We start from the raw sequence: 13,606 nt of genomic DNA, 5'->3' as shown, positions 1-13,606 counted from the left end.
ATGAATAAATCACTTCTGGCACAGTGGAAGCCAGAGCGCATGGAAATGCCCTTTGCCTTCCCGCTACAGCAGTGCCTATTTATCTACTTGCGCTGGTGTGCTTTCGAACTGCTAGGTTGGCAGAAGCTGGGACAGAGCAACGGGAGCTCACCCCGTCGTGCTGACTTGAACCACCAACCTTCCAATCTGCAAGCCCCAGAGGCTCAGTGGTTTAGACCACAGTGCCACTCGCTCCCGATAAATATATATCCCAATATATCGGCACCCTGGTAATAAAAATCAGTGCCACTACCAACAAAGCCATGTGTTTTCCATGATTCTGAGATCACCCAAGCATGGTCTTTGAGTCCCCAAAATTTCTAATTAGTGAAACTAGAAGATACTTGACTTCCCAAATGCCATACATAGCTAATCTCGAATACCAAAACAGTGAAGGGCTTTCACCTTGGCCCTTTGTCAGGCCCTCTATTCAGCAATTCAGGAAGGCCGTTATAGGAAGATACCATACAAGGAGAGAAATTGCCCATGTGGATCTGGGCAGCAGGAAACAATGGAGCATGCCCTTCTTCATTGCCAGTCTTATATAGACATTCGAGCCAGGTTTATCCAGCCCATCCTATATAAATTCCCAGGGCGTTCAGAACAACACAACATCTCCCTATTACTACAGGACGAAAACCCAGAAGTCACATATTCCATTGCCAGATTCTGTGCTGCCATGATAGATACTCGTTGAAGGATGGTCTGTGCTACAAATCAGTCCTAAAATGAAGGCCCATATTGTTAGGTCTGTATCATTGAAGCCTCACCCCATATAGCTGTTTGAACTGGTCTTTTTAATTCTTCTTATTGCCTGGGGATTCATAGTTTGATGGCCAGTGCTTCAATAGTTTGATACTGATGAATCAATAAAGCTAATTTGATACGAGGTGAAATTGGTTTGTTCCTATTTTCCAATATACAGAGCGAATAGCCAAGTTATGAGTTTTTTAAAATTAAATATCAGCAGTGTTATTTTTCCAGAAAAAGAGGCGCCGGAACTCACCATGAATGCCTCCCCTTTTCTCTTATCACGGCAATGGTGCCCGTCTGAGAGGTGCCAGATCTGAGTTCCAGTGAGTTCTGGCTGAAAAAAAGCCCTGCATATCAGTCTGATACATTGCACTTCTAATACCTTGTTTTAATCTTTTGAAGATTGTCAGCTTCTGTTAGCGGTATTTGTGATCCCGGGCTCTTAACGCTGTTTCATCAAACACCAATTTTAGAAGCTCTTAGAAAGGCTGGATGTTTCCAATAATACTTGCTTTACAATTACAGCATATTGAGTCTCCTAAAGTTTGTGTACTGCTATTGTTTGAAGTCTCGAAGGTATTTTCCCAGGGAGGAAAATCTTGCAGCTGAGAGCCATTTATACACAGAAACACATCTGTATCGCAACTACCCTTTATTCTTGGATGAGACTCCCAGTACCTAAGCAAGAAGCTTCAGAACTTGCACTCTTTTTTGCTCTTGTCCTTTCCTTCTGCTCTGAAGATAGCCAGAATTATGACCTCCAGAATACTTATTTGGCAGTTGCTAAACTTCCTCTGTAGAAATATAGCATGCAAACAGTTTATGGGGCAGGCAGAAAGCTCTATGCTTTCGTTAGCCAAATTAGTCTTGGGTGAGGCTTATAAATAGTTGCTTGTGGTTCATAAGGATTGCCTTAAAGGCACCATGCAAATAAGCTTTTTGTAATCTTGAGAGTCTCTCTCGCTCATATTTTTTATGGTTTGAGACATTGGTATTCTCCCCTTCCAAAGTCTTGAGGCACCTTCCAACAAAATAAACAATAATACAATAATAAGAAAGCACAGTTTAAAGTAATAGACAGTCTTCACTCTCCAAGCTGAATAATTGTCCAGACTGATTGGAGTTATTAGTTATATTAATATAGTGTTGGCAGCCCTAAGTTCCCCACTCCTAGGCCAGAAATTCGGATAATGTGTGACAGTTCAACAAAATTAATTTGGGCTAAGCTCCCCCCACCCCCCACAGGGAACACTAATGAGTTCCATGAGCTCGTTTAAAATAAAGATTGGACCCATTCATTGTAGCGTCATTCCAGTGACACACTTGTGATGAATTTATGGTAGCTTGACTGGGGCTAGGATTAAAGTGATATTAAAACAGCTGTGCCATTAGGATTCATGCTCTTCCAATATTAATCTCAAAGTTGAAATGTATACGGATGAAATCACTAGAAGACATGAGGAAATAATAATTAGCTCCCACTAAACCCCAGTGGACCAAACTCTGTATCTTTGGGTGTAGGGAAAAGCACTTACATTGATGATTCCGGTAACACCATTAGCATGAGTTGGTTCTCAAATATGAAGATACGAAATTAGAAACCCATCTACTTTTGTTTTCCCTGTAGGGTCCCATCGGCTTACCTGGTGAAACAGGATCATCCGGAGGACCCGGCGAGAAGGTGTATAATGAGATGCTAGTACTGATAATGTAATAATCACTCTGGCACACGTAATGTTCCAAATACAGTAAAATTGCAAAAGCTGCATGTGAGGGTTTTGATCTTGGTTAATCTTGCCAAACTTGACAAGATGATGAAGACCTGTGCTTGGACCTCCCACCTCTTTATCTTTTTCTCTAAAATCAGCTGCTGCCTCCTTCCAGTATGGAGAACAGGAGTTCCCCTTGTGCCATTTCCCCAATTATAAAGAACCTTCCTTCCCCTGAAGCAGTTAATTTTCTTGTTAGGGGAAGCTTACATTTATTTGAAAGTTCTCCTTAATGGGGCAAATAGTACCTTTGAGAGTTGACTTTCATAAAAAATGTGTAGGAGGGAGGGTGGGTTTTGGAGGGCATTGTCCAATGCCCGTGTGACCCCAGTTGAGATTAAAAGGCTACAGCAGCTGCTTTCTGCTAACAATTGAAAAATGGAAATCTACACCCTTGATCTTTGCTGTCTTGTCAAGTTTGGTCCTAAGTTACAAACTAGACACATTTCAAACATGCACACATATTAGTGGTGTTTGCCTATGGTGTCTGTTGAATTGTAAAGTCGTTATTATTATTATTATTATTATTATTATTATTATTATTATATTTTATTAAAGATTTTTCTTTGGTTACAAGAGTACGTACATCATCTCAATTTTCAGATCATAAATTCATTTCTGTAGAACAGTCATACTCAATGTGAGACTTTAATGTTGTATATAGTATAAGGTAGGCGGAGAAGAGAACTGCATGGAAATCAAAGACTGGCAAAGCAAGAAGTTTTATTCAAGAGCATTCGAAACGTCTGGGAGATTAATAGCCTTATCTAATTTTAGAATACACAGTAGGGTTAAGTTATATTTCCAAATGTCCTTATTACTACAGCCCTTTAATGTTCTGAAGAATTCTCTATTATTCCTTTTCTTAAAATTGAAAACAGGAAACTATTATTTAAATGGATGTCAGGTTTCATTATGCTGGAAACCTAAATATTTTTCAGTGTGATCTAGCATATTTGTTATTTCTACCCTGAAGGGAAAAATTATTTCAGCCAGTTTAATGGCAGGAATTCAAAAGGAAATTCTAGAGAAAGAGAGGGATTCAGCATAGCACTAAGTGGGCAATTTATGCAGGGAATGAGGTTTGCTCACGCAATGGGGCTGTCCCCTATCTCTCCTCCTACCACTCACCCCCTAAATCAGAGCAGATTTGGGAGGAAGATGGGGGGAAGTCCTGTTGTGCAAGTGGACCTTGTTCTGTGCACACAACAACTTAGTGGCATCCCACCCCAAAATTTTATTCTATGATGGTATTGTATCTGACATGAAAAATGTGAAAAGTCACTTTCGTTATATGTTAACATCAAAGTAAAATAACTGAAAAATAAACTTATTTCCTCTCTTCAGGATATAACTAAGAGATGGATTTTAATAATGCCAAGCAGTATGACACAGTAATTGCAATTGGTTGCTACTTAAGGATAAACTGACAAGATTATTTTCAGATTAAAACCAAAGTTTTGAATCAAGAGAATAAAATATTGGGGTAATTAATCAGTTTTCAAATGGAATGAAACCCTTAAGAGGCACTTATCATTATCACACCATTTGCTTATTTCTCTGTAACATATCATTTTACACAGAGTGCTGAAATAATTTTTCTCATAAAACTATTTTACACACATGATATATTGTAAGGTGTATTTTAATAGTGTAACACTTTTTTTTGGTCTGTTGTTGATAATTGTGCTATTTCAATACACATTCCATTAGGGCTACACAAAGTGTTTGTATGCCAATATTGTTGTTATTATTATTATTTAGATTGGTACACCGCCCTATACCTGCAGATCTCATGATGTTTCACAACATGAGTTTTTTAATCCTTGGGGGGCAGTGGTCAGCCAGAAGTATGAAACCATTCCCAAAGACTGAGAGCAGGGTCAGAGGTTTGTTTCCAAGGCAGGGAAACCAGATGATGCAAGGTTATAGTACTTTACTAACCATCCAAGGGCTGTCTTTTTAATTTTGTCCCCCCCCCCTTAACTTCTAAATTAAAATTATTGGTTCGGCAGCAGAGTACACAACAACAGATCTGCAGTGCCCTTGGGAAATATACCTACTAATGATCCAGGAACGATGATACCTAATAATACGGCATCATTAGCAGGAGCAATTTATGGAAAATATGGCTGCCCCATGCTATGTTATCCTTCATAATATTGCCATGTAGATAACTATGATTGGCGCCTTGTTCCATAAAATCATCACTTCTCTCTTCAAGTAGAGGAAGACAGTTAGTAGGAAAAGGGTCCTTCGTCCAAAGCCAAGAAGACAGTTTCCAGTTTGCCTATTTTGGAGGAGGGAACCCCAGATTCCTTCTTCTCTTCATTGGAGGCAGGCAGAGCTCAGTTTAAGCCAAAAGAAAAGAGAAAAGCAGTAGCAGGAAGAGAACTTCCGCTAGCCAGAAGACCATGCAGCAATAAAGATGTCCCCTCATAGCAGCATTTTCTTCCAGCCAACAAGCAGGTGGTTCTGTCTTCCAAACAGTATTCTGAGCCACACAGGAACCAACTCAGGAATACATTGACAAACTGAGCGCTTCAGCTTCGGGACCTATAACTTTTCGTAAGCAAAATTTTCCAGAAAACTAGCAGGAGTCCAACAACATCTGGAGGACCATATGTTCTCCACCCTGGCAGAAGAATTATATGACCAGGCCCCATTCTCCCACAACTAACCTTGTATTTTCTCACAGAGAAAGAAAAATGCAATGACAACATATCACAAAGTTTCATTTTTGTTGTTGTTTACCTTTTAGGGAGAGAGGGGTAGTCCGGGCCCAATGGGCCCTCCTGGCGAAAAAGGTATCATGGTAAGTAATTAATGGGGAGCAACTTTATATGCATATTTATTTTATGTTATTTATGGCATGAACAGTGAGAAACCTAGTACTTAGAAACTTGCTGGAAATTTTCTGCTTTGGAAAGAACTCTTGCAAGAAAAAGAAGGAAAAGCGGTATTAGTTAATCCTTTTTTAAGAAGTGTTTTAGGACCAAGTCACATGTTAACTTCAAGGTGTTAAAGTCATGATTGCTTGGAGAGGCATTTGTGTGAAATGGCCTCTATCTAATACAAAATGAGAAGCTGTCATATCAAAGAAAATATTAGACACATGTATTTTTGAAAAAACAAAACCTGTTGTGGCCTGATTTTTCAAGAAGCAATTTACAACTTGCCACTTTCACTGGGATGGAGTGTGTGTCTGGAGATAATCGACAGGGCAACACATCAAGTCTCAGAAATGATAAATTAGCCAGACGTATGAATAAAAATCTAAAGTATCTGAAGCTCTGGGAAAGCCAACTCTCCTACTTCAAAAATAAGCATCTGGCCAGAGCAATTGGCAATAATTGTTTCTGATAATAGCCACTCTCCTCCCTCATGTGAATATTCTCATGTGTTTGTGAAGACCCGAAGGTTAAAGCCTTGAGTCTGTTGGGTTTTCCTGACCTACAGAATGAACATGGTGCTGGTAAGTTGCGAGCAGTCGCAGGTGTTGAATTGTGAGCAGTGGGAGAAAACACATGAGAGCATTTCGGTGACTGCCATTCAACCAGTCTAACCATTTCCTTCCATTTCAGGGATATCCAGGACCTCCAGGTGGCTCTGGGGGTATAGGGCCACAAGGATTGCCTGTAAGTGAAACTTATTTTTGTTTGTTGGGTGCAGTGTATTACACATACAAATCGCCCCACAATTACATATTAACCCTAGCTTTGTTAGTATACTGTGTATCCTTGCAGAAGGCTGATGAAAATTGACCAACTGCGATGTGGGGTGGGATGCAGACACAGCCAGATAAAACCAGCCATACTATACAACCAAAATTAATAATCAGCAAGTGTCAGTTCAGAGGAAGACATTTAAGTGCATGTTTAACAGAAGGGGCTTTGATTTATCAGCGGAAACAGTGATATTTTATTATTCTCCCTGCGCTTTTCCTCTCAAGCACTGGGGAATGCCCTAGAACAGTGTGAGAGGTTTGTGGGATGGGCTGAAGGGGGAATTGGCCAAAATCACATTCCTCATTTCTGTTATATGAAAGTTTCATTTGAATTGGAGCTTCTTCCATGAAATGAAGGGCACCATTACATCCAGCCTGATAGATTTTATCCTTTGCCATGATGACCTGATAGTGACTTAGAAATGTATGTACCTGTTAGTAGCTCGTTTAAATTTCTTGACCATTCAGTCAAGTGGGAACAACAGGACTGATATGTTATTGTATTGTGCTTCTTTAAAAAAATGTTAAAGAAAATTCACAGAACATATTAAAATAATAACAACTTGACTCTCATACAAGAAGTTTTCCATAATCTGCTTGTTCAACCAACATCAACAAATCTTTAGAAGGTGATAGAACTTACATCACTAAAAAGCTGTGTGGTGGATAGATGATTTTCCTTGGGAAATCCGGTGTGTGTGTGTGTGTGTGTGTGTGTGTGTATTTGTTCAGCCATTAAAAAAAATGGGCAGCTTTACATAAGTCTTAACCTAAGCTAGAGAGAGCCCTCATATCAGGGCTGCTATAAAGTGAGTTTTTTATAGGAAAGGTTGGAAGAAAATATAATAATAAATGCAGTCTCCTACTCAGTTAACAATAAATGACTTTGTACTTAAGTGACCTAAAGGCAACCTAATCAATTTTCTTTCGTTTAGCAACATGGTTCTTGAGGACCCACTTCTTGCAATGCTATTTGGATAAAGTTATAAACAATGTATTCATGTGTTTACATCATCATCACTTCCCATCTAGGAATATATATATATATAAAATGAATTGGTTAAGCAACTTGGAATAGGCATGGGAGGATTATTGTTTAATTCATTGGTTGGTTAATTGCCATTGGCTGGTGTTGAAGCACTTTGGAATGCACTTATCTATGCTAAAAATTAAATTGTATTCACTAGCTGCCTCAACTGGCCTTCTGAAATTATTAACATTGAAAATCTTCTTTTTAATTTCTAGGGTCCTCCAGGGGCAAGAGGACCTCCTGGACTACAGGGCCCCAAAGGTCAAAGAGTGAGTAGTAGGATTTTATTTGTTGTAAGATAGATTTGTAGCCTACTATATATATATATATATATCTCAGATCATCTGAAGATATAGTCAGCTGATCATCTGTCAAGATAAAGGAGAAGAGCTCTGGAATATGATGCCAGTCCCTACAGCTGTAACTGGTGTTTTGAAAGGAACTCAGGCCAATAATCTAGGTAGGATAAACACACTGGATACCCCTGGGTTCTGAATCCACATTTTTTTCTATTACACATAGAATACACTATGCAGGGCAAATCACAGGTGAAGGTCTGTTTCCACATGCTGATTTCCTTCCTGGGTATGGATAAAGGACCGGTAATACACCTGTGTGAGCTTTTTAAAGAGTATTTAAGTGATTTTAAAGCTTTTATGAGCAAGCCCAAGACAGGTGACACTTCCTCAAGCTGCCCTTGCCATAGCTGTGTTCCATTAAGCTGCACTCTGCGCATCCAGTTGTCATATGTTCTGAGATTTTGGTGGGCTGCTCAATGGTTAGATGGGCTATCTGGCTTTGAGAAAATGAAAATGCAAGAAGCTGCCTGAACACAGTTTTCCAAAACTAGAAAAAACTGCAAGAAAGAGGAATTGTTCTTTCTCTTATAAAGAATGATACACTAGCATGTTATCTTTATCTTTGCATGTTCATGCTAAGCCATGACTTGACTTTGCATTATGTGCAAACTAGTTAATACTATCCTCCATATGAGAAAGCTGTGGAGAACGAAACTCATGCAGTCGTTGAGAACTTTTGAAAACAATAGGAATTTGAGTGAGCCGAAAGATTGTACTATCAAATCCAGTTTTGCAATTCATGTCGGAAATGTAGCGGAAAAGCTTACATCTGGATGTTGGTTACTCTGAAGTTAAGTAATCTGAACAGGATCAGAAGGAAATAATTTATTATGTAAGTTTTATTTGTTTTACAGTGCTATTGCTTCCAAGCCACCAATACTAGTACAGTGCATTCTAATAAGCCTTTGCACACATAGGAGCTGGTGTTAACATTCAGAACTCTTTTGCCAAACTTTAAGACCCACTTGACCTCATTTAGTATACAGAAAAGATAGAGAGATGATACGGAGAGGATACCGTTAGCCTGATAGTCTATGTCTCAATTGTTCTCGTCCATGAAAACATGGTCTGCCTGATTTCTGGTTCCCTTTGCCATCATCCTGAGCCATCATGGCCAGGAGTCAAGGATGGTGGAAGTTGCAGTCCAGAAACATCTGGAGCACTAGAAATATACCTATTCCTTCTTTAGACCCCCGCCGCCCCACTTGCCTTTCAGTATGCTCAATTGTCACCGAGAGTATAAGCTCACAAGTGTTTGTCGGGCCATCCTGAAGTGGGGTTTTTATGTATTCATTTAGTATACTGAATGTAGATAAAAATAATAGGTTTGGTGAATATATGCATAGATGGGGCTTACACAAAGATACAGCTGTTAATTCAAATGATTTGTTTTTCTGCAAAAAGCATAAAGAAATGAAATAACCGTCATGGTGCTTCGGGTATATGTTTCCGCATACCTTGAGGATCCTCTGAGCACGTAGGAAACACAGTCTTGTTTTTAGTGGCCCTGTTTCCCTTCTAAACTGAAAGGCATTCTGACGCCTGAGTTCTCTTTATTGGGGTGGGCTACCCTTAGTGGCCAAAATACACTGAGCATCTGTTTGGTGGAGGTAGGGAGGGAATGGAAAAATGGGACAGAGGGGAAGGTGCTGTTGGACTCACTAAGTCAATTTCAGGTAGCGTGGTATCTCTCAGCCCCTCACTTGCAATATGGGAACAGTGAAGTCAATCTACCCTAGAAGATTGTTGCAACATTTCTGGATACAGTGGTACCTCGCAAGATGAATGCCTCGAAAGACTAAAAACTCGCAAAACGAAATAGTTTTTCGTGTTTTGAGTTGCTTCGCAAGACGGATTTCCCCATGGGCTTGCTTCGCAAGACAAAAACGTCTTGCAAGTTTGTTTCCTTTGTCTTGCAAGTTTGTTTCCTTTTTCTTAAAACCGTGCATTCACTTCGAGGAGCAACTCATAGCATGCGGTGTGGTAGCCTTTTTTGAGGTTTTTGAAGACTTTGGTGATTTTTGAAGCTTTTCCAAAGTCCGTGCTTCGCAAGACGAAAAAATCGCAAGACGAAAAAACTCGCGGAACGAATTAATTTCGTCTTGCGAGGCACCACTGTATTAGATATGTGAATTCTTTTTACAACTCTATATAAACGCTACATTTAAGTGTGCAATATCCTGTTAACTTTTCTTCGAAACAAAGCTGACTCAATGGCACTGAGCAGGGCAGGCAGTAGCTGCCGTTTGGCAAAGTTACGCTTTTGACTTCTTTGTTTATATGGAATTGTACAGCAGACAGCCCAGCAGAAGTGACCACAGCCAAGTAGCTTAGAGCATCCATTGTGCACTCCCTGAAAATGCAGGATGCCAGCAGTGAGTCACACTGTGCTATTTATAGAAATACTACAACTCTTCTTTTTGCTTTTTTTTTTAAGGGAAGTCCAAGAGTCCACTCCAAATATAGGCCTATTATTATTTTGGTCTGTTATAGCAAAGGGGTTTATACTCAGTTTCAAACTCCTGGTACCTCCTGGTGTACATAACCAGCTTGTTTGTTTTAGAACGAATATGTGGGGCCCCTTCCCATTGCACCTGAAAGGTTTAGAAATACTATCCGTGATTGTGGCTCCTGAGAACTGATTTGGAGTGACTCTCCTCACTCTCCGTAGAGAATTCCCAGGCAGCGGTGATGGCTGATGGTTTAACTATCTCTTCAGGATGTTTCCTCTATAATGTTATGGAAGAGCATCATTGGTTGTTCCTGAGTTGGCAAGACTCGCTTGATAACAGCAAGAAACAGCCTTTAGCATTATCATCCCAGTACAGTCGTACCTTGGAAGTCGAACGGAATCCGTTCTGGAAGTCCGTTCGACTTCTAAAACATTTGGAAACCAAAGTGCAGCTTCTGGTTGGCTGCAGGAAGCTCCTGCAGCCAATTGGAACCCGCACCAGACATTCAGCTTCTGAAAACCATTCAAAAACCTTAACACTCCTGAAAACCATTCAAAAACCTTAACACTCACATCTGGGTTTTGATAGTTCGGGAGCTGATTTTTTTGGGAGCCAAGGGATTCGAGAACCAAGGTACAACTGTATTGTGGAACACTTTGTCTACAGAGATTCAGCAGGCTCCTTCTATTTCAACTTTTAAATACTTGCTGAAAACCTTTCCATTCTGCCAAGCTTATGCAGGCAATTAAGAATACATTTTTTCCAATACAATAGTTAATTGATATCTGATTTAAACTATTTGTACGGTGTTTATTGTATGGTTTCTCTATACTGTTGTAAACCACTTTGATATTTTGAAATGAAATAGCAATATATAAATATTTTTATGAGTAAATATCTTTTTGCCACCTTTCTTTTTTAATATGGATATTTTATAGAACCTCTGGGAGAAAGTATGCAGAAACTGGGAGGTGCAGCCAGTGTGTTGCTGCCATCTTGCATTTTCTCTCTACCCTTTTCATCCACCCAAGAATCTCCTATCCTTGGGTCTTTCCAAATAAACAGGTTTTTGTTTTTTGCACAATACATGTTTCTGATCTAGTATACGCATTGTCCACATGTTCCCTCAAGCCTGCATTTTTGTGGATGTGAGATAACTTCCCCCACCCCCCAATTTTATAAGAAATAATGTTTTGGACCAGGGAAAATACTGTGCTTACTACATAGTGCAATCATTGCAGTTATGGCTACTGTTTATAATGTGGTTACAGAAGTATTTCTGACCCATGATGGAATTTGTGTTTTTTGTTATTTATTTGTTTTTGGAGGATGTACACTTCATTGCTATACAGCTCCTGTACAGAAGCACTTTGCTTTTTTAAAAGTGAAAAGCAGCAGTGCTATGCCATTTTGTGAACCTTTTATTTATATTAAATTCTTTGTGAGTGTGTGGGTATAGTTTTAGCCACAGTGCAGTTGCTTTGAATGGGGTGGGGGTGGGGGAACAGAAGGATGCTATCCATCTGCATGTACAAAAAAATGGTATCGTGGCATTGATTGTTCTTGTTTTCTTTAGTCCATATACATTGTATAAATAATTACATTATCTTCTGCCTTGCTTTTGACATTTCCCTTCCATGTAAATGAATTGAAATTTGGGCCATAGCAAATAACAAGAGGGATAATGTAATTGCAGTGGAACTTCTTACCCTTTCCTGCATATTCATTTCCACATTTCCACATTAATTTGCCATTTTTTTATTTTAAAAAGTCATTATGAAAATTCATCAGCATATTAGTGTTGATTTGTTGTCTGATGTACACATTTTTACAAAACTCTTTCCCCCAATATAATGCATTTTTAAAATTTATTTTCATGAGCATATGCATTTTATGCATACTTTCCCTACTATATACATTTTTGTACACATTACTTGGTTGCAGAACTGCATTGCAAAATTCAAAGATGTGTGAATTTCAATTCACATATTGTTTCAGAAAGTACACATTAGGTAGGTTCGTTTTCAATTTCTCACCCCTCTCTATTCAGGACCACTTCCTCTGATTTCAGTGGGCCTTGCATAGGATTACAGCCTTTGGGTTATTCTTAAAATGCCAGCAGCCATACAACTTGTTTTCATAAAAACAATAAGAGAGCTATCGCTGGAAATTCTCCCAACTTGAGAGAAGCCCTTCTCCCTAACACACACACACACAAACACAATATTGCACCAGTACTGAAATGCCCCTTTCATATACCAGAAATTTGTTTCTTAATTTGTAGGGACCAAGAGGCCAGGATGGTCCTCTGGGAGAGCAAGGGACACAAGGTATTAAGGTAATATTAACTTGTTCTTTTTTGCACTTCAGAAAGTTTGTCATCATGCTGCTAGAAGGTGAATGAAAGCGAAGGCTGTTGAGATGTTGTTGCTTTCAGCTCTGTGTGGTTCCTGTGATGAGCATTCTTGTCAGCTGCTCGTGTGAACTAGTGTGGAAGTGATGTATACATTTTAAAATAGATAATGGGATACTTGGTGGAATTCAGCATAGCACTAAGACGAACATTTCACCAGTGCAAGGATTTTTCTTTGTGCACAAGAATGTTTTTCCATTTCCTCCCCCAAATCTATTCTGGGGTTCCCACATACGAAAGCAGGAGAGGGAAGGTCTGATGGCTCAAGCAGAATTCCTTGTGCTGATGGGACTTATTAGTAGAATATTGATCTCTGCATTTCTCTGTCTATGTACATGGTGACAAAAGGCCCATAGTTTGGGACAGGCATAGGCAAATTTCGGGCACTCCAGATGTTTGGGACTACAATTCCCATCATCCCTAGCTAACAGGACCAGTGATGATGGGAATTGTAGTCCCAAACATTGGAGGGCTGGAGTTTGCCTATGCCTGGTTTGGGATTTAAAAGGCGAACTGAAGAAACTGTCAACTTCTCATTGTAAATTTACAATAAATTGGCTTTTTTCCCCCCAGGGAGAGAGTGGTGACACAGGGAAGAAAGGCATCTCTGGACTCATTGTACGTGCCAGAGAAGTAGTGTTCTTTCAGCATTTATATTTACAGTTGCAATTGTAGCAAGATGCTTCTTAGAATTTTTTTTTGACATTACCATTCTCTTAATTCTGTCTGAGCAGGGCAAAGCTGGAAACCCTGGAGAAAGAGGTAGCCCAGGAACAGCAGTAAGTTCTTCATACTTAGGCTTTATATTGCCAAAAACTAATTATGTGTGCCTGTATTATTTTGCATTTTTCATCTGAAGGACTTCAGTTGATCAGTTATGATCTTCTATATTATTATCTGCTACTGAGGACAGAATAATTGTTCCTTTTTGGTGTGTGTGTGTGTGTGTGTGGCCGCTTCAGATTGAGCAGAGACTTGACAGGACGGTAGGGGATTATTTAACGCTTTCATTGACATCAGTTAACCCCCTTCAGACTTCAAGCAACACTTTTCCCAATACAGG

At 39.5% G+C, this 13,606-nt stretch overlaps 1 protein-coding gene across 1 annotated transcript in view; it reads left to right on the top strand.

Annotated features, from left to right (window-relative positions):
* COL24A1 (collagen type XXIV alpha 1 chain) overlaps window positions 1-13,606 on the top strand; it is a 168,022-nt gene that overhangs the window by 103,508 nt on the left and 50,908 nt on the right. The window contains exons 25-31 of the mRNA XM_081865636.1: window positions 2,420-2,473; window positions 5,323-5,376; window positions 6,146-6,199; window positions 7,534-7,587; window positions 12,415-12,468; window positions 13,117-13,161; window positions 13,278-13,322. Coding sequence (XP_081721762.1) covers window positions 2,420-2,473; window positions 5,323-5,376; window positions 6,146-6,199; window positions 7,534-7,587; window positions 12,415-12,468; window positions 13,117-13,161; window positions 13,278-13,322 — 360 coding nt within the window. The remainder of the gene's footprint in view (window positions 1-2,419; window positions 2,474-5,322; window positions 5,377-6,145; window positions 6,200-7,533; window positions 7,588-12,414; window positions 12,469-13,116; window positions 13,162-13,277; window positions 13,323-13,606) is intronic.

This window comes from Podarcis erhardii (assembly GCF_964252035.2).
Source record: "Podarcis erhardii genome assembly, chromosome: 6".
NCBI lineage: Eukaryota > Metazoa > Chordata > Lepidosauria > Squamata > Lacertidae > Podarcis > Podarcis erhardii.
The sequence above is the reverse complement of the archived record's forward strand: the minus strand, read 5'-3'. Positions and strand labels throughout refer to the sequence as shown.